The sequence below is a fragment of the Nelumbo lutea genome, chromosome 2 (assembly GCF_056320005.1).
Source record: "Nelumbo lutea isolate HS-2025 chromosome 2, American lotus-T2T, whole genome shotgun sequence".
Taxonomy (NCBI): Eukaryota; Viridiplantae; Streptophyta; class Magnoliopsida; order Proteales; family Nelumbonaceae; genus Nelumbo; species Nelumbo lutea.
Window position 1 is genome coordinate 100,287,299 of NC_142685.1, and position 23,917 is coordinate 100,311,215.

Below are 23,917 nucleotides of genomic sequence, written 5' to 3' on the forward strand. Positions count from 1 at the left end.
AGCATGGTGGCCGAGAGTATGGACAATGTTTTGCTAACATGCATCAAGCACTGATATCGATACCTTTTCTTTCAAAAACAACTACAAGGTGTCAACTGTGGACATCCAATTTTTGCTCGGTCCGTCACCTAAACCTCTAATTCGCCCCAAATCTCCAATCAAACCCTTTCGATTCATCCAAAATACCAAAAAATCCAAAAAAAACCCGAATTTTATCCCAAGAGTCCTCAAATCCATCGTTAAACCCACTCGATACTTATCAAACAGCCCCAATTGACCCTCCCCACTTATGCCTCAACCATTAGATCAGACACAACCATCAGACCTAGAACCTCTCAAAACACATACCCATGAAATTAGAACTCAAGATTCCTCCATTCACCCATCCATCAAGCAAATATTCCATTTCGACCCCTCTCGTTAGCCTAAACACTAGGAACTCAGATTCTCTTGATTTGGACACACCCAAACTGATCAAACCGCACATTTAAACTCTAGCGCATCAAAACACCTACCCAAAAAGTTCCAGCCCTAGATTCTCTCATTTGCCTGTCTATCAAACAAAGATTTCATTCCAGTATCCCGTTGACCCAAATTCATATGATCTTGATTCCCCAAGACTAATCAAACATCACCATCAGATCCTAGACACCTCCAAATACCCACCTGTGAAATCTCATCCCAAAATACCTTCGTTTACCCTTTAATTGCACCAAGATTTCATTTCAAGGTCCTACATTGATGGGATTCCAAATCTACCCATTTCAGGCCTAGTTAACTCAATATGACTTTACCAATAATCGCAGACTACCTTAAAACTTTGCCTTGAAAAGTTTCATCTAAAACAGACCTTGTTTGCCCCTTGGTTGTACCTAGATTCCATTCGGATACCCTGGATTAGCCAACCAAACCTTTTCCTTTCCCTTTTATTTTCCTTCAGTGTTCAATCACTTGTTCTTTTCTTTCCTTTTTTATATTCTTTAGATATGGGTTAGCATATAAGATTTGAGTCCATGGTCTAAGTTGGTGATGGGAATAGCCATTGAACCAACTTCTGCAAAAGATTTAAAGCAACTCAAATCTTATTATGTAGTCCTTGTTTCTTTCTCTCGAACCGCATGATCTATTTTCTCTGTCTTTCAAAAATGCATTGGTCTATATTTGTGTCATGAATTCTATCGGAAATTAATGACCAGCACTAATGATTGTTTTGTCTCTTCTTGATTACGCTCTCTCATGTTGATCGAGTAGGGAATCCTTTAATGAAATGTTAAGTAAATATTAAAAACTTGTATTCTCATGCTTGCTTATCTGTCGTTTGGATCATGGGATTCTTTCTATTCACTGTGAACAAATATGGTGTTGTTGCAATATGTGCTATGCAGAGAGGGAGAATCAAGATCATGTTGGTCTTAGTGAATGTTATTCTGTGCTGATATGTTAGTCTTGAACTTTTTTTGGAGTATCGATTGGGGCCCAGATTTCTCATTAGTAGATTTTCAAGGATTTAATAATCCCTCTGTACTGACCTACTCATCTTCAATTATCTGAGTTATTTTTGCATGTCATGGCTAACTCCTAGATTGTTGCTGCAATGTATGTTTATGGTTCTGGCACATGACATTGTTTTGGTATGTGAATTACCTAAATACTGAGTCCGGATCCTTTGAAATCAAAAAGATCAGGATGTGACTCTTGTCTAGATTGATGGAAGTGACATCTGGTGATGTTGAGAAATATTGAGTAACGATTATCAGTATGAGATATTGGGTGTAAAAATTTTTATTCCTGCTTGAATAAGTCTTATGGAAATTGGGTTTAATATAAATAAAAAGAGAAAAGGGGAGGAAAGAGTGGCTACTTGGAGGACAGAAGTTCAGGTAATCTCTTGAAGTCCAGAATAAACTAGGCAGGGAAAGATGCCAATTATAGAAGTTGGAGCAGATTTAAAAATAAATAAATATATAAAAAAGGAAAATTTATAAGGAAATATAGAGACTCGTCTTAGGGGTAGAATTGGATAAATAAATCATAAATCTAGTGAATAAATTTAGGAATAGGCCCCATGAAAAAATTATAAAGAGTAAATAATTTTGAAGAGATAAGAAAATACAACATATAAGTAAGTAAATAGGCATAAATAAATCAAAACAAGATAGTAGAAATAAAATAAAAGATAAATAAAGCAAAGCAAAAAAATATATATAAGAGGGTATATAAAAAAAATAAAAAATATAAATAAAATAAAATAAATAAGATAATCATATATTTATCAAAATACTTAAATTAGAGAGAGGAGTGTTTGCTTGGCATTAGTGCTTGGTGTTTACTTGTTTATGGGATTTATTATTGTTTGCTTTTTTGTTATTATGATTGCTTGGATCCCATGTGGGCCCCACCTGTTGGACCCAGGAGAGGGGTGCCTAACCCCTTCCCTCTCCCATCCAAGTCTTACCCGGACTGGTGTAGTCAGCCCTGGGTCTTGGAGTCACTATTGAATCAAAATATTTTCGACGTAAATCCCAAAGGTCCCATAACCTCCCCTTCAATTACCTGATGGGTGGCGATCCATTTCCAACCCAAGTGGCAAGTGAGCCGTTTTCTGATGCTCACATCGACTATCCATCATCAATGTCAGTTCTTTAAAATTTTAACAAAGACCACATGCCTAAGTGACCCAACTAACAGTTTTTGTGTATTTGGTTTATAAAGAAAATTAGATGACACCCGAAGGTTATTTGCATCTTTTCACGTGCCAGATAACGACTTAGGATTAAATTGGTACGTTTTGGAAATTCAAATACTAGATTGACATGTTTTGTAGTTCGGAGACCAAAGTAAGACTTGGCCCAAGGTACTAATTTGGAATATACTTACGAGTATATTGTTTCCTGCATATTCTGCAATTTTGTTAAATGAAACAAAATTATATATATGCAATTTTGTTAAATGAAACAAAATTATACTTATATAGTGAGATTTTTATGCAATTGTCAATGCAACTTGTAATATTTATATTATTAGTGAAGTAAAAATGTATATCGGTTCAGTCATGGTATAGTTGAAATGAGTGTAATGAATATTCAATTTTGATATACAATATACCAGTCATTCATGTAATATCTGTAAAAAAATTTATTATTTCATGAAACATTCTCACTTCAATGTCATTCTCTACAAATGTATTAAACATTCAATATATAAAAAAGGTCCTGTAATATATATTAAGCAAATCAAAATAAAATAAGATGCTTTATTTATGTAAAAATTTATTTAGGTATCCACAAAACTCAGGTTGTGTACTCTATCAACAATGCCGCTTGTTTTGAATGTTTGAATATCTATATTTTTTTTTTTTTATAATGTGACCCTTGAGGTCTAAGTTTTTAAAAGAGAAATTCATATTAGAAATCATTGTTGGAATTTAAATTTTAAATCACAATATTCTATATAAAATGTCTCAAAATTATATCACAATAGTTGATAAAACAAATAAAAACAAAAAAATATGATTATTAGCGGCAGTTTTAAGCTGACAGTAGAGCGACTGCCGCTAGAAATATATTGTTTTTAGCGGCAGTCGATTAAAACTGCCACTAAAGACTCACGGACTGCCGCTAGAGTAAAGAGAGAGAAAAGGCGCGGGTTTTCCTCCCCCGCGCATTTCCTTCCCGCCCTCTCTGTTTTCTCTTCTTTCCCAGTAGTCTCTTTCTCAGTCCTCTCTCTCTCGCGCTCTTCACCTCTCTCTCTCTCTCTCTCTCTCTCTCTCTCTCTCTCTCTCTCTCTTCCGAGATCTCTATTAGTCGTTCTCTCGCTCTCGCTCACTTTCTATCTCAATCTCTCTCAGTCCTCTCGCTCTCTCTCGCTCTCTCTCTCTCTCTCTCTCTCTCTCTCACTCAGTCGTTCTCACGCTCTCCTCGCTCTCTATCTCAATCTATCTCACACATAGTTACACACAGTCGCACATCTCAATCTCTTGCTCTGTCACACACCGGCAGCATCTGATTCAGGCAAAAATCCCTTTCTCTGTTTTATAGGTTTTTTATTTTTTGAAAAAAATCAATGGTCGAGCAGCTCACCAAAGAGCAGATCTCAGAGTTCAATGAGGCTTTCAGTCTCTTCGATAAGTTAAGTCATTGAACTCTGAGATCTGCTCTTTCGAATTTGAATTCAGTTTGATCCTATTTTGTCCGATTCATATATCTTTCTATCAGATTTTTGAATTGGATCTGATAAAAAAATAGGTTCTATTTTAAAATCAGAACGAATTTGATATATATTGCATTTTTTAAAATAAAAATGGTTGGAAAAAATGCTTACGTTTTTTTGTATGTTTTTCTTTGTATAAACTGTTTTATCTTTTTTTTTCTATTAATAATTAGTTAAATTCTATAAGTGGCAATTGTATCTGAAGAAGGTTTCTGGGTTTGGCCACACCACAGGGACTTGTCTTACAATAATTTGAGTGGCCTTATTCCCAAGTTTCCTGCACGAACATTCAAGTAAGTTGCTGCTAATTTTGAGTGGCATTACAATAAACTGTTTTGTTCTCATTATATTCTTATCCCAAAGCTAGGTTATATATAGAAAAGGTCTCCTAGAATGCTTTCATGTCTAAACATATATTAAGCACCTTCTCTTCCATCTTTAACTGTATTTGGTTTCTGAAATGTTATCTCTTTGATTATTATATTACATTGATAAGTTACTGTTTTCTTTTTCCTGGTTGCTGAATTAATATAATACACTATTTATTCTCTCTCTCTCTCTCTCTTTCTCTCTGATATACTCATTTAGTAATCACAAGGATTTGCCAATTAATTATTGTTATTGACATCAGCAAATTGAAATTGAGGTAAGTTTATAAAACAAACTTGTAGTGATTGCATAAGGTTAATTTCATCCTCCCATGAACTATTATAGCAATCATGCCACCACCAAGCTGAATTTCTGCAATTAGTTGCTTAAAAACCCCTTTAGATGTTTAGTGCTGCCTTAGTGTTCATCTTGGGTAAGTGAAAGCCAGCATATGAATGGGTGTTTATTGATATTCTCAATTCAGTAAGATGAGTTTGCACTTGACTTAATGATAACATGATGAAGGGAAGAAAGCCCAAAAGAATAGCAATGGCTTCAAGTAGACTTTTATTACAGATTTATACCCTGTATTTCGGTTGGATAAGAGTGGAAGTCCATGAGCCTTCCAATCTCGGGAGTTAAGATCAGAACTAAAAACAAAGGCAGAAAAGGTGGCTTTCACCAAACAATTTTGGATCTTAGAATTCTAATATCCTAGGAGGTAGTGGGTCCCATTGTACCCACTTGAGGTTTGGGCCTTTAGAGGCCAATTTCTGTCATGGGATCCCTGGCCATCCAACCTTTACATCGATTCAGAGAGGGCCTCCTACGGGGATCAATTCTCAGTTTAAGGCTTTTCTTTCTCAAGCCTGTCCTTTATCCTGGCTGCATGATTTGATTGGGGACTGTGATTGATTATCACACTTTCTTTCCATGGTTGATCTTAACTTAGAAGTTTTGCTTGCTTTAGTAATCATTTCAGTGTTAATGAGAAAGCTTTGCACCCTTTGTCTTGAATAAACTAGTTTCGGCAGGCTGCAAAATGGCTTTATGATTGTAGATTTTCACTTAGAAATTAGAGTTTGGAGCATGAAATAGAAGCAGGAAACAATAAAGCAAGAAAGAAGGAATTCCCCAAATAAATAAAAGTGAGAGACAACAGTATCTCTTAGCCTTGTTAAAGGCTGGTTAAAGAAATGGAAGATGCCTATGTTCGAGTCTAAATCTAGATGTGGGGCTGGCCATATCAGTAGGTTGAGGCATTCTTGTGCAGATTTCTACCCCTGGTTCTGGGTGAATGTGATCCATTCGATCAGAAAACTGTTCCATGGATGCTCAATGCAGAGAAGAGAAACCAGTCTACAAATTACCAACTTGAATTCATGGGGTTCAAAATTCTGATGGTTAGGCTCACTTTAGCTTGATTTAGGGGCTGTTTGATAACTAAAAATTACATTGTCTTTTAGCAAATAAGTTTTCTAATGTGGGCTCCGTACTGGTTGAAGAGGTTGAAATTTCTATTATTTAATTATTTAATGACTAGATGGTAGAATAATAAATCTTTCAGTTCAGCAAATTCAGCTGTTATCAAATGGCCCCTTAGATTACCAAGAGTTACAATACCACCATAAACACCTTAGCTTGAGTTAATAGGGGCTCTGAATTCTTTCCAAACCTGAAAATATACAAATTTCAGTGGTTAATTTTATTCTTTTAGCTCAAGTCTTGGATTTAGAAGCCGAATTGTTTTTATTTTATTTTATTTTATGGGTATCTCCTAACCTCCTACAATTCTTTCATGTTGGGGCCCATCTCTCTCAATCCACATTAATGATTGTTGAGCTATTTGGAAATTGATTTTGACCCCCACAAACATCCAACAATTAAAGTTATTACTCTAATCTTCTACTTTTAATTCAGCAAAGGTGGTTAAAGGGATCACATGTCAGTGAGTTTATATATGATGAGGTTGTTTGAATTCTGTGACTTTTTGTCTGGGCTCAAAAGAATAATGACCTAAACAGGTTTCAACAATTAAGTAGTCAAGCACTTGCTATTATCCAATAGTATGGTCTTCAGTGATGATTTTCATCTCCTGCAACTTGTGTACTGACCAAGATAGAGATCAAACATAATAAATGTCATTGGAGAACATTATGTATTTAGTTATCCTGATGCAAGGATCAAATGCGGGGCAATGGAAGGGGAAATTATGTTAATGCTGAGAGGATACCAGGTATGCAGTAAGAGGCTTTATATAATAATAACAATGGACAAACTGCAAATGTAACTTAATGGATCTGAAGAGTCAGAAGATACAACTCAACCTCTGTCATAATTGTCAAAAAAATACATATATAATTGACTCTGTCTTCCTGAAAAGTTCCTAGCTCTGCTGGGTCCAGTTAAATCTGCTCAAGTTCCATCAAGCTTTCTTTGAGGTGCCTAATATTTTTGAACTAGCACCTCCTGTGGACAGAATTATATGGTTCGTCCTTGCCAAATGGATCTCTGGTTTAACCAGTGATTAATCTAGATTCGGAGTAGACAAGTGATTAATGGGCAATTAATCGATAGCCTGAAAATTATCAGCTCTTCTAGTCTGACCAATTGCTCTATTTCAGTTCAATTTATTTATTTATTTATTTGTGATTGTTTACTTTTTTATGCACACATTCATTTGAAGCAACGATATCTTGACAATAATTTGTTCTTTAGACATTTATCCGAAGTCTATTCCTGCATATACATGCAGTTTTTGAATGGAAAAGATCAGGCAATTTTTCTTGTGAATAGGAATAGTGGAAGTTCTTTTGCTCCAGGAGTTGTTTATGAATATGAGTTGAAGATTGGTTGGGGGAAGTCCGTCTCTCTTCCAGCACAAGCCTTACCTGCTTCCCCACCAGGGCATATGGCTATCAGGAGTAAGGAGGTTGGTAGTTATAGTATCATTTTTAAATTATTGTGCCTGTTATTCACAGGCATTCATATTTTGTTGTGCTTAATCTTATGGATGAGTTTTCCATTTCAGAGGATAATTGAAATGCTTCTTTTCTTCAAAATCCCTTACTATGATACTAAAGCCCATATAATGTGTTGACAGGGTGGTACTGTTATTTTGTCTGGTCCTGATGGTCCACCAGTTACTTCTGTGACAAACCAGAGTTTTGAGCTGGTAGGTCAAATGAATACCTTGGAGTTCTACATTTGTTTTTTCTTTTTTTTTTTTAATTTCATTAACATGTAATTATCATGGTTGTCTTCGACACATATATCTATAAAAGTTAAATTTGATATGCAATATCTAGTTATATCTTTGCCATTTACTTTCAACATGTCATTACACTAGTTCTAACTCCAAATTGAGCCAAGAATTAACGGCTTTTACAGTCTCCTATGATCACACCTGTCCAATTCTCTGTACCAATAAATCGAGACATTGAGTCACTGCTAACAATTCGGCTCTTAGTGAGAACCATGCCAACTGCACTACAGAAGCTTAATAAGATGAACTCATTCCCATTCCTTACAGCACATTCAATCCCAGATGCACCCGGGTTCCCCAAGTTGCAACCATCAAAGTTGAGTTTAAGGCTTCCAACCCGGGGTGAAACTCTAGTACACAATCTCATTTCACATCTCCTTGATGAAGTTCTTTATCCTTTTTCTTCTACTTATTGTTTTATTGTCTGTATTTGTATGATTATGTAAAGCAATGTTCTTTCGTTCATTATTTTCTGTTCAATTTCCCATTTCTTGAATTTAGAATATAGTAAACTGATTTGTTTTTACTGTGGCTTGATCTTGGTATATAGGTTCTTACTCCTAAGGTTCCTACATAATGGTTGTACCTCCGAGAATTATCACCTCCGCCATGTAATTGATACTATGGCTCTGTTTGTTCTTTAAGGAGGATGTGCTTTTGAACAAGCAGTTATGGAGAGAGGTCGTGGTAATCCACTTTTCAACTTCTTGTTTGAACTTGGTTCAAAGGAGCATACATATTATGTTTGGAGACTTTACTCCTTTGCTCAGGTACAGATTACCGTGTTCTAAATTGGATATCTAGCACTTGGCTTCTTTGGGTCATTTATGTTAGGAATTGAGACACTATATGCGAATTTGGAGCGTGAAGAAGCAGGGTGATTTTTCTTGTTTTAGACCAACCAAAGTTGCAAGACTTGTGCTTGTCTCTGATGTTCTTCATAACAGTAGTGCTCCTGTAAAAAATGCATCTGCATACCGTATGAAATTTGAAGCAACCTTACCTGACATAATGGAGAGCTTCAATGACTTGTACCGTAGTATCACTGGAAGGATTACTGCTGAAGCACTGAAGGTAAACTTTACTTCTTGTTTGATGCCTTTAATGAACATAAATATCCACGGCGGCAATCTCATTGCCTAGAAATTTCCTAGAAGCCATATTTAGTGCATCTAATAATGCTCAGTGATGATAATTACTTTTCTCACCTTCTATGCTATGGACCTGGATTAATAAATATTGACCAGATAAAAGGGAAAAAAAATCTACACGAGCTTTTAGAGAGGGTTCTTAATATATGTTGATGCTCGGAATGGCCTAGGACAATAAAGTAATTTTGCCCCTAGACTTCAAAGGGTGGCCAAAGGCTTTGAGGACTCGGAGAGGTCGCTACTGAGGTTGAGGTGGGGTGGACTCCGAGTATAGTAGAAGCCGAGGGTAGATGGCTGAAGTGCTGCAAGGCAGAAACTCGTCAGAGGCCTCGGGTGAGAACTTGAGGCAGAGTTTCCAATGGTCAAGTTAATACAAGATACGAAGGGAGAGTACTAGGACAGAATCCTGGTAGATAGTTCTAGATTAAAGTCGCAATAGCAGTTATTGCAATAGCTATTATGACAACAGTTGTAGGCCTTGTGTTTTTTGTAACCCCCTTACCTGGAGGGGGGGTACCCCTATTTATATTTGAGCTGCCTGGAGGTAGGTGGAGATGAACGCATGAGATGGGAGCCGTACGAGGGCCTGTAGGGGGTTTGGTTGGGTCATGTGAGCACATCGCGGTTGGCTTCGTAAGATGGGGGCAGGGTAACCCCTATTGTTGCGGATCTCGTTCCTTGATCTGGTGCTCGTGGGCTGGGCCTCCCATCCTCAAGTGGTCTAGGTTGAGTCACCCCACATCACTTGACCCCACTCCCGAGGCCGAAGAGGAAAATTTGGCTTTGGCTTATGGGAGTAATAATGGTGAGCGCCAGTGGGCCCGACAATCGAAGTGTACCCTGTGGTGGCATCCTCTTTCGTGTCTCTGCCTGGTTCGTCTTTATGAGTTGGGCCAAGGCTGTGAGTGGTTTACGACACTGCTACTTCGGACAAGTGATTCGGGAGGCACGCTCAGTGCGGGTGTTCTGGTGTCGTCATTTGGGTTGAGAACATGGGGGGCTGAAGGCTGTTTAGACCTAAGGCTTTTTAGGCCAAAGACCTATGGAGCCAAAGGCTGTTTTAGGCCGAAGGCCTGTGAAGCCGAAGGCTGTTTTAAGTCGAAGACTTGTGAAGCCTGAGGACCCGTGCATGGGACACTTTCCGGTCTGACCAGTGCGTGCATTCGCACAGCCAGGTCGCATAGGCCGGTGGTCCACAGTGGACGGACATGTCGGTTCACCCGAAGCATCATTTCGCCTTCTGAGGGTGAGTGTTTAGGGATGCGGCACAGCTAGATCGCAGGTGTAGAGGCGTTTCGTGTCTGTTAGATCAGGGACAATCCGAGTCGTCTCTAGCGCATCGTTTCGCCTTTTGAGGTTGAGCATCATGCGACGTGCCATGATTGGATAGTGGAGGCAGTGGCTTCTTAGCCATTGGATCTTGAGAAATTTGGGTCGTTCATTCCTCTTTAAATAGGGCCCTTAGCGGCAGCATTCCCGTCGTTTGCCTCTAAGCGCCTTTGCCTTCGAGTGAACGTAGCTTCTAGACTCTCCAACCTTCAACACTTTACTCTAACTCTTTCTTCCTCCACATTTCTTAGGTAACTTTAAACAATGTCTTTCTCAGATTCTGGACCTAAGTGCTATGAACTTACGCATGAGTCAAAAGGGAGCTCTTCTCGTACCCCTTCTCCCCTTTCCCACTTGAGTCCCTCTACTCTTGCCCCCCTTCGGCAAGAGGTCATGGTGCTTCGGGGAAGGGTAGCCCTTGAGGGTGCCGAAGGCAGCCGTCGAGGCGAGGACCCTCCCTATGAGAGTGCCGCTTCTGTGACACTGAGGGAGGCCGAAGGGGCCTGCCCAGCCGAGGGGGAGGGAACCCTAAACCATGTTCCCGGGACGAGGGCTGCCCAGGTAGTAGCTAAAACTGATGTCCTCCGCTTGGGTTTCGAGAACTCTCTGGATGGGGACCAGGTCAAAGCTCTGGCAAGGTAGTAGTACTTCATTCCCTCGTCCTATGGTATGAGGGTGCTCGAAGTAGGCAAACGGCCGTGGACTCCTAAGGAGGGGGAGATCTGCGTTTACCAACATTTCCTCTAGTTCGGTCTCCGGTTTCCCCTTCGTCCGCTGATTTCTGAATTGTTGAGGGCGTATGGGATTACTCTCAACCAGCTGGTGCCCAACGCCGTTAGGACCATAGTGGCCATGTTGGTGGTAGCTTGGTTCTAGGGGGTGGATCTGACACTAAGGCTCTTCCGAGCGCTGTTTGTGCCAATGAGGCATTCCTCCGAAAATGGCATGTATTACCTCCAACCTCATAACACCAAGCCAATAGAAAACCCTTCTTCCATGCATAACTGGAAGGGAAAATTCTTCTTTTTGTCATGCCCCGAGGGTTAGTCCTTCAAGTCGGGGTGGGGAGAAGTTAGCCAGGCTGCAGAGAAGAGTGTTCCCGTGCTCAAGAGTGAGGAGAAGGATGATCTTGCATAGTTGCTCAACCTAGGGATAGTTTGAGCCCAACCCTTGGTGGAGGAGGAGGTCCCACTAGTTTTTGCGGGGCTCAGCCCTGCTCCCCTTGATAGGAGAGACCTTGCAGTCCTTTAAGACGTCCTTTTTCCCCCTCCCTTTTTCTTCTCTCTTCTCTTTTTTTTTTTTTTTGCCTTATTGATGGCTTTACTTTGTTTGTAGAGGTGCCAATAGATGCCCACAAGGCTGTTATGGAACGTGCTTGCGCCATGTAGAACGGGCTAAGACGTCTCAGAGGCCTTCTGATGGGTAGAAGGAGAAGGTCTCTACCCCTACAAAGAGGGGTCTTCCCGCCAGATCCCTACTAAGGGGACGAAAGCACAGGTCCTTGCCAAAGGGACTTCTTCAACAGCTCCCCTGAAGGGAGCCACTCTGCAGATCCCCGCGAAGGGGAAGGGGCCTGTCGAGGAGGGCCAGTCGGGGTGCGAGGAGCAAGCGCCACAGCAACCGGACAAGGTGTTGAGAGGACCTATTGACGAGGTCAAGGTGGGGAGGAAAAGGCCAACCGAGGGGGCCATGGGGGTAAACTGCAGCAGAAGGTGGCCCACACCAGGAGTTCTACTGGTGATGCCTCGAGGGGGTCCCACATGGAGCTGATGGGACCGTTCTCTACCCCTACGTCGTTGGAGGAGCTCACCTAGTGGTCTGATCAAATCTTCCGCCCTCAGTGGGAGGTCGGCAAGGGGGACTCGATCCGCAACGAGAGAGTTGGCCCAACGCTGGTAAGCGGGTCCTTGCTGTCTTAGGACCGCTTCTAGATGTTGGGGATGACCCTTGACAAGCTGTACGACCAAGGGTTGTAGAGCCTAGCCGAGGTAACAGTCTGTTCCTCTTTGCTTTTCTTTTTTCTTTTGTTCTTTTTGCTGGGTATTGAATGTTTTCTTGTTGTAGGTTTGCCTTCATTTTGTTGGTTTAGGGGATCGATTGAAGTTGACCCTGGCCAATATGGATAAGCTAGAGGCTGAGAAAGACAAGCTTCAGTAGACTGCCGCCGATGTTGTGGAGAAGCGCCGCGAGATGCAGCGGTTCTTCATTGACGAATAGAAGTTCCGCAAGGAGGCCGAGGAGAACCTGAAGAAGACGCAAGATCTTCTTGCCAAGGAGCAGATTGAGAGGGCTCGGGTCGAGAGGCTGAAGTGGGGCGTGAGGCTGGCCAAGCTTTCTTCCCTTAAGTAGATATCAAGATGACCTGTCGATGTAGAGTGGGGTCGAGGCTGAGCTGGGGCTCTTCTGTTTCCCAATCTTCTAAGTGTTGGGTTTGGTGGGGCCGAAGTGGCTTGCCGTATTAAGGGGTGGCCGAGATGGAGTTGGGGCTCGTTTGGCTCCGTGGGGCCTAGGTTGAGCAGGGGCTTACTTGGCTCCTGTATCCCAACGTGTTAACATTGATGAGGCCGAGGTGGCCTACCATATTGGAGGGTGGCCTAGATAGAGCTAAGGCTCGTCTGGCTCCATGGGGCCTAGGCAGTGCTGAGGTTCGCCTGACTCCTGTATCCCCCCATACTTGTTTTGACGAAGTTGAGCTCAACACTCCGTGGGGGCCGGCTTCCTTTGCTGGTAGCACTAAGTGTGAAAGTTCAGGAGGCTAGTCGCTACCGAGGCGGGGCACTAAGGCACATGGGGCCCTCGGCCGTCCTGGCGTATTCTGACGCACTAAGTTATAGATAAGGTATCTGCTACTTATTCATTAAGTCTTGGTGTCGGTCTAGCGAGGGGGTATAGCCTCGGAGGAGGTTGTGTGCCCCTGCCAGTCACGAGGCCGAATTGTTATAAGGACTTAGTAGGTACACGTGTTGAGCATTGAGCCAAATGGTAGATGGCCGAAGTACTGCAAGGAAGAAATTCGTCAGAGGCCCTGGGTGAGAACCCGAGGCAGAGTCTCCGACGGTCAAGTTAGTATAGGGTACGAAGGGAAATTACCAGGATAGAATCTTGGTAGATAGTTCTAGATTAATGTCGCAATAGCAGTTACTGCAATAGCTATTATGACAACAGTTGTAGGCCTTGTGTTTTTTGTAACCCCCTTACCTGGAGGGGGGTACCCCTATTTATACTTGAGCTGCCTGGAGGTAGGTAGGTGGAGATGAACGCCTGAGATGGGAGCCGTACGAGGGCCTGTAGCGGGTTTGACAGGGTCATGTGAGCGCATTATGGTTGGCTCCGTACGATTGGGGCAGGGTAACCCCTGCTATAGTGGATTTTGTTTCCTGATCTAGCACTCGTGGGCTGGGCCTCCCATCCTCAAATGGGCTTGGGTTGGGTCACCCCACATCAATATACATCTTCATTCTGTTTTGCTACAATGTCAATTAGCAGAAATACATTATACATATATAAATGTAATGCTATATGTGAAGAAATTTCTGGCCTTTTCTGGGTGGAGATTACATGCTTTATAATTCATGTTGCATATAATGTGAATAGATAAGCTAAGGTTTTTTCACGTAGACAATTCTTGATATGGATTTCATATACTTGCTTAGACCACTTTCGATAGACTTTGGTTGCTTTAAGATCTCTTGATGATAAAGAAGAAAAAAAATAAAAGTTTATAACATTATCTAATATGGTTTCATAATGCATAATATATATCATCCAGGGTACACTAGAAGTCCCTGAACAAAGGAAAATAATCATATTGTAAAGATTCTAGATAGCAGCAAGGTACTATAAAGAAATCAGTACCAGCAGCAGTTGTCTCATCAAGGATATCCCTAAACCTTTGTGAATCCAGCTTGGCATCTAAATAGAGCATTGAACAGAAGAGCCTGTTGTAGAACATCATTTTAGCTATCAATAATATTTGATAGTGTATCATAAGAGATGTAAAGGCCGCACTACAGTAGAATTTATACCTGTTAAGGTTGCCCTTGAACTTCTAGTATAGACCCTTCAAATCTTTCTTCTTGGATTTAGACCCTCTGTAGTTTGCTTCAAACTCTTCAAATCCTAATAGAAAACCTAATCCCATAGCATAATCCTTATAGACTTGAACAAGTTGCAGATCCTCTTTTAAAGTCATTTTTGAAATAGCATAATTTGCACTCCTTTTTTTTTCAATAAACAACATTAGCAACAATGATGATGGCAACAATAGCAACAGTACCTTTGTGCCACAAATACTAATTGCACCTGACAAGCTGCCTGTACCAAGTAAGCTGTCTTCATCATTAAAAAACATTCTCTCATCTACTTCTCCTTTTGTTACTAATAGCATCAGATTAAACTTCTTGACAAAGATGAATCTTCCATTAAATCTTCAAAATAGGTCAACCCTTCTACAATGAAACGGATAAGACCCTTAATTGGGGTGAAAAAAAAATAGTCCAATGAAATGGAAACAAATCTGAAAGAAAAACCTGTGTTCATATAATCCAGGTTTACAGTTTGACATTGTGATGCCAAAGAGGGTTGCTTCTTTAAGATATCCATTGTTAAGTTATTAGCTTTGTCCACTGCTCTTTTCAACCCATCTTCTGATGTATGATAAATGTTGCAAAGGGATGTAAGAAGGTCCACACCTTTGTTTCCTTTTCTAACTAAACCAAATATCAAAGGTGTAATGTCAAATGACAATATGAAAGTTAGAGAGATATAAAATCAGATAGATATTTAAATAACTTGTGCCCATAAAGCTGCAATCCCATTACTAAATCGAGGGTAATGACGGATAGAGAACTTCCTGAAGTGGACAGGAACATGTAGAATCTGGATGGCCTATCACAAATTACATGACATGTTAAAACATATTTTCCTTTTGATAGGTAGTTTGGTGTTACAAAAATAGGTAAAGACATCCTAGTGAAAAAAGAAAAATGAGAAGCAAACAATGGAATCATTCAATATAATCTCTGATTGCATAGCCTACTAAACATACTTAAAACAAATTAATCTACTTAATGTTGTTAAGTAGCCCAGGATTGTAACTGACCAATTTTGAAACCAAACCATTAGTGCAGGTCACCAGGTCCGGGTAAATGCATGGAAACAAGGTGCCAAGAACAACCACCATCCAAACTAATGGTAATCTCTAATACGTAACTTGTAGGGTGGACAACAACTGGCTCTTTATCAACATTTGCATCACTTGTCAAGAACTCCTGGTATGCATTTTCTGTAGGTGCCTACATACCAAGATAGGGATGCAACCCAAAGTTTAAACTTTTTGTGTTTAATGTAACCAAAGGTATGATAAATAGATCCCTTACATCCACCAATGGTGACCAAGATGAGCCAAAGAATAAGAAAATGGGTCCATGCCTTTGTGATATAGAGCAAGAGTACTGGAACAAGTGGTTAGTGGTTGACATCCTCATCACTCTTAAAATATAGGACACACACATGAAGGGACAAAAGCCAAGTAGTCCATCTTTGTAGTAGCATTTCACCTATGTGGTTTTAAAGAAAACTCCCCAACAGAAAACTTGGACTTTAGGTGTGCATAGGGCCACTGAAAGGAGCTTTAACTACAAAAGGAGATGGTGAAAAAGGAGTGTTGTTGATGATAAAGAAAGAGCTTAGAAAAGCTCTAGTTTAATCAGGAGACCAACTTCTATTACCTTTTCCTCAAGAAAGAATATGTCCTTAAAGAACTTAGGGAAAGACAAATCCTCACATTTTCATAGCATAAGATAAGCAATATGATACAATTCAATTTGCTAATCTGGAGTGTGACTCCTCAATACAACTCCTATCTCATAACCCCTCCCCTAGTAAGACTATCAACAAAAGATTTAGCAGAATTTAGGATCCATGTTAATGAAAGAGAAGTTTGTCTCCTATGTTGAGAGTGTACCATCAAATGTGATATATGGGGCTCTATAATTAATATGTTGCTAAGGAAGATGCATATGTTTATGTTTGTTAGGGTGGTGATTTGAGCGCATCTACTTTTTATAAATTGGGCATATCCTCTATGAAAAATAAAAAAAATGCCCTAGTAGTTCACACATCACATACTATCATTGATACATCTATGGGATTTATATGAGTTCCCTTAGTATATCCATGTGTGTCATAGCAATTTTGTTGTATTGATGTATCCATGTGTTTCTTATGTGTATCATGATATGTATCTTAAAATTGTATCTTCGAGGCTCTTTCTTTTATTTTGGGAAAGTAAAGTTAACTTTTATAAGAAAAGATAATAGTACAACAAGACACCTAGCCAAGCTGCAAGCTAAGGAGGACTACAAGAAAACTGATTTTTAATATTTCTTTAATTCTTTCTTACAAGTTACAATTTATGATTGCATATTGTCTACAATTTAGCATAGAAAGAATGTAAGTGCAGCTACTCACACTTTCTATAAAAATTATGTATTTTCTATTTTAATATATATATATATATATATATATATATATATATAATGTGGAATGCCATGGAATTTTTGAACCATATAGTGGTGTAATATATTATTATTTGACTAATGATTTAGGGTTACATTCTCCCTACTAGTTTATTTGATTATGTATGAAAATCTATTAGGTTAATACTGCCCTTCAATTCTTAACCCACTTAAATAAATAAATAAGACATCAATCTTATTGAAGTTTCTGCTTCACATATTGTGATATAAGATTTTCATTTCACGGTCCTTTATGCATTAGAAAAAAGTTTATCATCCTTTAATCCCAATGAATGATACTAAGAAAGCATGCCAATAACTAAAGCTAGCTATTAACGTGTACATTAAAAGTATTCGAATATGGTAAGCATTATATGATAATCTTTGGATATGCCTATGCTTTTGATCTTTATTTATTAAATCTAAATAAATTTCTAGTGCCTGAAAAGAATGTTATTTAGTAATAGAAAGGTTTCAATAATTTTTATTTACTACATGTAAGTTGATTGTATATACAAGAAAATTGATTATTAATTTTTTTTTTGAGGTTGCCACTTTTATCCATGGGGTTATTGGGATAGGTCATGTGGGGGAAGAACCCTAATGACCTATCTTTGTAAACTCTTTTTCTATAGCTAATTTTGTCAAACTTAAGGGATTCATTCAGACCCTTGATCATATAACCTCTTATACTGTAAATTAATTACTAAACAGATTTTTTATGGGTTGCTATATATCACTTTTAGCTATGGATATTTTGTTCTTGAATTGGGGTTTGAGGCTTTGAGCACCAACAAATGGGTTCTATCATGGAGATCATCCACACTGAAAATAACCATATGATGACCTTAACAACTCAACTATGTGTTGTCGCTTAATTTGTCTTTTTGTTAGAACAAATGGAAAAGAAAATTCAGCAAAACTTGAAAAAAGTTGCACACAAAGAGTTGAAGAATAGCTGGTTGAAATTGATAGCAAGTCATGCTCATACATGGCCTAGACATAGGTGATATCCTATGGCGCATACATCCATTGATGCAAAGGAATTGGAACAGAACAAAGCTGAGATCCATGATTAAAAGGATCGATTTTAAACCAAATAAAATTATTGAAGTCAACCTTTTAATTATTTATTGGAAAAATATAAATTAATACACATTGCCACACCATTATATTGCTCAACACATAATTTGTGGATGATATTTAGTCCTTACAATTCTGATTTGTTTAAATATTAGGCTCGGAATGAAGTAGGTAAGTTTATATTGCACAGTTAATTATTAGATTTTCATGATTTTATATTTCTAAAAATATGATTTCTAACTTATTTTCTATTATTTCCTTATAGGTTAAACAGGCTAAAGGAGATACTTCACATGTGCGAATGAAGACAAATTTGATTAAGTTTTACATGTCAATTTTTTTCAGATTAAGTTTCGCATATTCAAGAACCTTGAGTTTGTAATAGATTTTAAACACATGGATGTATTAAAAGCACATTGAGATGCAATTATATTATGAATGGAATATGTTGTGCTTGATTATGAATGGAATATGTTGTGGTTGTATTTGATACATGAAAAAAGGCTTAAAAAAGTAATGGAAAATTTCATGATCTAGCCATTAACTATATATTAACAGTTTTAGCTACATACAATTAAAAACCGTAGCTATAGTTTTTTATTCTAGCTTAGACCATAGATATAAAGTCAAATTTGTAGTAACTATAGGTTAGTTTTAGCTACGAATTCTATCATCGGTAGTTATTACTTATAGCCACCGCTTAGTTGCATTTTTTTACTGTACCTAGTCCATAGCTATAGACCTATAGCTACAGTTTTTTGGATTTATAGCTACAGTTTTGTCCATAGCTCTATTTTCTTGTGGTATTTCTAAAAAATATTAGAATCAGATAGATAAATTTTAAAGGATGATGTATTAATTATAAATGTAATATGTTGATACTGTAAAATAATTAATTACCGATCAATAGGGTGCTCATGGTATATTTTCTATACTGAATAGGTAGTACTGGTTTTTAGGAAATCGATAACCGAAATTGAACTATAGCCAATCGGTTAACCGGTTAATAGGTTTGGTTTATTGATTTTTTTTATTTTTTAATTTTCATTATATTATATAATAGATATAAAATATTATATTATAAGAACTAGAAATACATATAAAATATTATTTTACAAATAATAGATAATATATTTATAATATATAATGCATTTATATACTGGTTAGTATGGTTAACCACCAGTTTGTGTTGGTTAACCAAAACCGAACTAATCGGTTTGATTAACAGAAATTTTTAATTTGGTCTCATCGATTCGGTTCAGTTTTTTTATTTTCTTGGCTTTTCCTGATCACCCCTACTAATCAATAGTATTTAATGTTGTGTATCTTGTTTATTTGGAAGATTTAAATATTCAACTTCCCCTATCATATCAACATTAATGATATCATCCTCATAAATCTTCATGATATTCATAAACTTAATAAAATTGTACGTTGTATTTTCTTGGAGGTAGTTTAAACCAATAAATTCTAATAATGGTGATGGTAGTAAAGATGCGTATGCGTGATAAAAATATCATCTGTCGTTGTAAAGCCTCATTGCTTTAATTGTTGAAATGTGTTTAATTTTGTGCGGAAGTGATCGTCAAGAGATATCCCAATATCCTTTAGAATTTGCTCGAATTTAATCTATAACTTATTGATATCACATTATTGCTCAAATAGATGATCCATTAACTCTGGTTTTGTAACTATCTTACACAACTCTAGTAGGAGAGTATTTAAAATGGCATTTATTACAAATTATGATGTTATAATCAATCTGCATTCTCTAGATTTTGGTACGAAATTAATCTTCTTAAGACAATGATTCTTTATTGGTGTTCCTTCAATCAATCCCTCTTTTTCAAATTCTCCCTTTAGTCTTCTAATTTTCAGTTGATGGGTAAATTGTTGATAGAATTTTGGTAAAGGAGGTCTCATTCTAATAAAAAGACTTAAACATATCTTGGGTTTTGGTTAATTGACTTAAATATACCCTGATTTTTGCAAATTATACATGCTTTGCATTGTTATCTTGGAGGGTTCAACAAAAGGACAAATTTTTCCTTTACATGCTTTCCTACTCATGAGAACTCTGCCCACGTTTACCCACAACACACTATCCTCCGTGAATTGGGAATATCTCCCTCTACATAATACTATGCAGAGGTTGAGATGTTCTCCAAATATGACTGCAATTAACATGGGTAGAGTTTGCGTGGGCAGGAGGACTCAGCTGAACCCTGTGCCCGCCTGTGCCCATGCATGCCCCATCTTGCCCAGGCCACCCTACCAGCATCTCCTTCACCCGCCAAGCCATTCCTTGTCCAAACCAACCTACCAACGCCTAGCCTCCCACTTGTCATTTAAATTAATAAATAATATATAGCCAATAAATTAATAGAAAATAAAATCAAACAATAGTGTATTTAACAAATAATAAAATATTAATGAAAATAATAAAATAATAAAATAATAATAAAACTAATTCATGACTTAAGTAATAACATTATGTAATTAATATTAACTTAATTAATTACTTACTAACTTAAATTACTAATCTATATTAATTTCACTTAACTAAATTGACTTGTTTAATTTCAATAAAACAAAGAACTGGCCCAACTTATACTAATTAACTTAAGTAAAATTAACTAACAGTTTTAGTTATAGATTTCTATGATTGTTCCTTCCTTTGTAGAATGTTTCTATGATTTTTGACATATTAATGGTTTGTAGGCAGATATATTGGGAAGCCCTATGGTAAAACCAGTTGAAATAGTTAGGATGGCTCTTGGAACAACTTATGCTACTGGATTAGTTATTGAGGTTTGGATTAAAGATGAGATTTTTGAAAAGAGAGCAGAGAAAGCCACTATTTTCAGTCCCAAGTTGAAATGAGGAACTAATTAAGGAATAAGAGACTAAAGTCTTGATGCAAAGCAAAATCAAGTACTTATGAATTGGGTCATTACATATTGTTTCAATTTTATGGGTCTTGTTAAATTTATAGATTTTATTGGTCATTAAACGCACTGATTAATTTTTATTTTAATTTATTTTTAATAGGCAAGCTGAAAAATACATTATTTCATTTTTATAATTTAGTTGAAAAGTTACAAAATCCAGTTCTATTTGATTCTAGTTATGATGGTCTAACGTTAAGAGCATGTCTTGATTACCATCTTTGTCAATTCATGAGCTAGTTTATGCCATGTATATTGTCGTCTCTGCAATTTTTGGCAATTCAGCTTTCACACTTCATGATTGTACTATTGTACCCTGACAGCTTTCTGAATTCAATTTGAGAATGCATCTTATGTATTTCCTGGCACATGATCCGACCTGGCCGACCTAGTCGCCCATAAGACGCCCATAACCCACGAGGTCGGTAGCTCACCAAGGAGCTTGCCAAGGAACTCGGTAGCTCACCAAAGAGCTCGCCAAGGAGCCAGGCAGCTCAGCAAAGCTCGCCACAAGCAGCTTGGCATAGCTCCCCCGGGCAGCTCGCCACTTGTAGGGTAGTTCGGTACAAAAGAGTAGTTTGGCGTATCGCAGGAAGATCTCCTGCCTGACAACCTGGCCTAGACATCGACCCGCCAACTGACATAGGAACTGACCTGACAACCTGGCCCAGGCGCCGACCTGGCTGCCTGACACAAGCACCAGCCTAACAACCTCGAGGAGTTCACCACCGTACCCCGGTTCTGACAGGATGTGACGAGTCTTACCGTTTGAGGGCTTTTCACCCACCTAACCCGCGAGGACTCCAGTATATAAAGACCTCACCCCCAAAGGGAAAGGAGAGGATGGAAAAAATGGAGATAATCCTTGTTGTCTAGCTCTCTCATTTCTCCAATATCATCTTCAAAGCTCTCTACAATCAATGTGCTAACTTAAGCATTGGAGAGTCCCCGCCGAGAAAATACCCCCGGGTCCTCTGTTTCAGTTCTCACAGGTCCCTCAGCTCTTGCCGCCTACAAATAGAAAGAAAAGGTGGAGTTCTCACAGGTCCCTTAGCTCCCGCCGCCTACAAATAGGAGGAAAAGGTGGAGTTCTCACAGGTCCCGTAGCTCCCGCCGCCTACAAAGAGGAGGAAAAGATGGAGTTCTCGCAGGTCCCTCAGCTCCCACTACAAAGGAAAGAAGATCACCTCATGTAGAGGGCAGTCGGGTTGCGCTGCACCAGGGAACTCCACCATTCTCTAAGTCACAGGCCGCCTAGTAGGGAGCTCGCCACCAAGCAGTTCTCGACCAGGGTGCTTGCCACCAGGGAGTTCGCCACCAAGTAGTTCTTCACCAGGGAGTTCGCCACCAAGTAGCTCTCCACCAGGGAGCTCGTCATCAGGCAGTTCTCCACCAAGGATCTCGCCACCAGGTAGCTCTCCACCAGGGAGCTCATCACCAGGCAGTTCTCCACCAGGGAGCTCGCCACCAGACAGTTCTCCACCAGGGAGCTCGCCACCAGACAGTTCTCCACCAGGGAATTCGCCACCAAGTAGCTCTCCACCAGGGAGCTCGTCATCAGGTAGTTCTCCACCAAGGAGCTCGCCACCAGGTAGCTCATCACTAGGGAGCTCATCACCAGGCAGTTCTCCACTAGGGAGCTCGTCACCAGGGAGCTCGCCACCAGGTAGCTCACCACCAGGGAGCTCACCACCAGGTAGCTCACCACCAGGGAGCTCGCCACCAGGTAGCTTACCACCAGGCAGTTCGTCACCAGGCACTTCACTACTAGGTCAAATGACGAGGTACTTAGCCAAAAAAAATTGTTACATCACAAAAAATTGGTACGTGACCAGAAACGGTTACATCAGTACTGATTATTAACAAGATAGAGAAGAGAAAGATAGGGAAACCAATAAGGTTATGTTTGGTTGAAGGAAAAGGTAGGGAAAGGAAGGGAAAGATAGGGAAACCAATACAAGGGTAAAGGTTTTCCTACCTTTTCCTTCCTTTCACTATATTTTCCTTCAAACCAAACATAACCTAAAGGAAAAATATAAAATAACTTAGCGTTTTATGCATCGGTGGGGTCCAGATTTTTGAGTTATACCTGATTTTTTAATAATCGGCCAAACCAAACAATGGGATACATGAACGTTTGTTGAAAGGTTTATGTAGATCCGATGTGGCACCATTTTTTTAAAAAATGACCATGATTCCAAACATCCCCTACATTCGATCAGAATGCAAAAAATCAGCATTTTAACCAAAAACCAATAAACCATATTTCGCTGTGGATGCTGATTATTGGTCTAGCTGGTCTGATCTGGTCAGTACGTAGGACCCATCTCAGTTGGGTCCCAAGGTTTTAAAACATCAGACAGATCGACCCAGATCTACAGACCATGTACGAATATCCTGTGTCACCCACCCAAAATTCAAGCAGAAAAAAAGGTCTGAAATGCTCACAATGCGGTACTCATAATGCAACAATTCAAATTACTTTATTCTCTTTTTGTTCTTTAATTTTGTTTGTTCATTTGATGTGATGACAACCCTGATCACCACACAGACGTTGGCGTCATGGCCCAATGCATCTGTTGTTGCCTGCTTGCAGTCCTCATCATTTACAAGGAATAGTACTTGTTTCAGGTGGCAAACTAGCAGATTTGTCGTATCGTTTCAGTGTAATTTCATATTTCTAGGTGGAGTACTGCAGTCTACTTATCCTAAATTATAAATAAACTTCAAAATGGTACAATGAAAAAGGTAGTGGGCCTGTTCCCGATCGACCTGATTAGACCACCTTACCAACCGATCCGAAGCTTTTGTTTTGTGTATGGTCTGTAGACCATGGTGACAATGAAAAAGCTAGGAAGTAGAAACCCCACCTGCTGCTCAAATGTTTGGCAGACACTGCTTCAATTTCATGAATGGCAATCACCACCGCCGTGGTTATTCTCAAAAGAATCATTAGGTTAAGCTGTTAGGTGTCAATAGGTTGATATTTTCTAGACTTAAAAGTTTGAATAAGTACAGTTCCACCCACTCTCCACCCACACGTAG

At 39.0% G+C, this 23,917-nt stretch overlaps 1 protein-coding gene across 1 annotated transcript in view; it reads left to right on the plus strand.

Moving 5' to 3' along the window:
* LOC148872315 (uncharacterized) overlaps nt 1-18,396 on the plus strand; it is a 28,910-nt gene extending 10,514 nt beyond the window's left edge. The window contains exons 2-6 of the mRNA XM_088970117.1: nt 4,397-4,502; nt 7,375-7,510; nt 7,682-7,753; nt 8,394-8,917; nt 18,190-18,396. Of these exons, the coding sequence (XP_088826243.1) occupies nt 4,397-4,502; nt 7,375-7,510; nt 7,682-7,753; nt 8,394-8,420 (341 nt within the window). The 3' untranslated portion in view covers nt 8,421-8,917; nt 18,190-18,396. The remainder of the gene's footprint in view (nt 1-4,396; nt 4,503-7,374; nt 7,511-7,681; nt 7,754-8,393; nt 8,918-18,189) is intronic.
* Nucleotides 18,397-23,917: the final 5,521 nt, after the last annotated feature.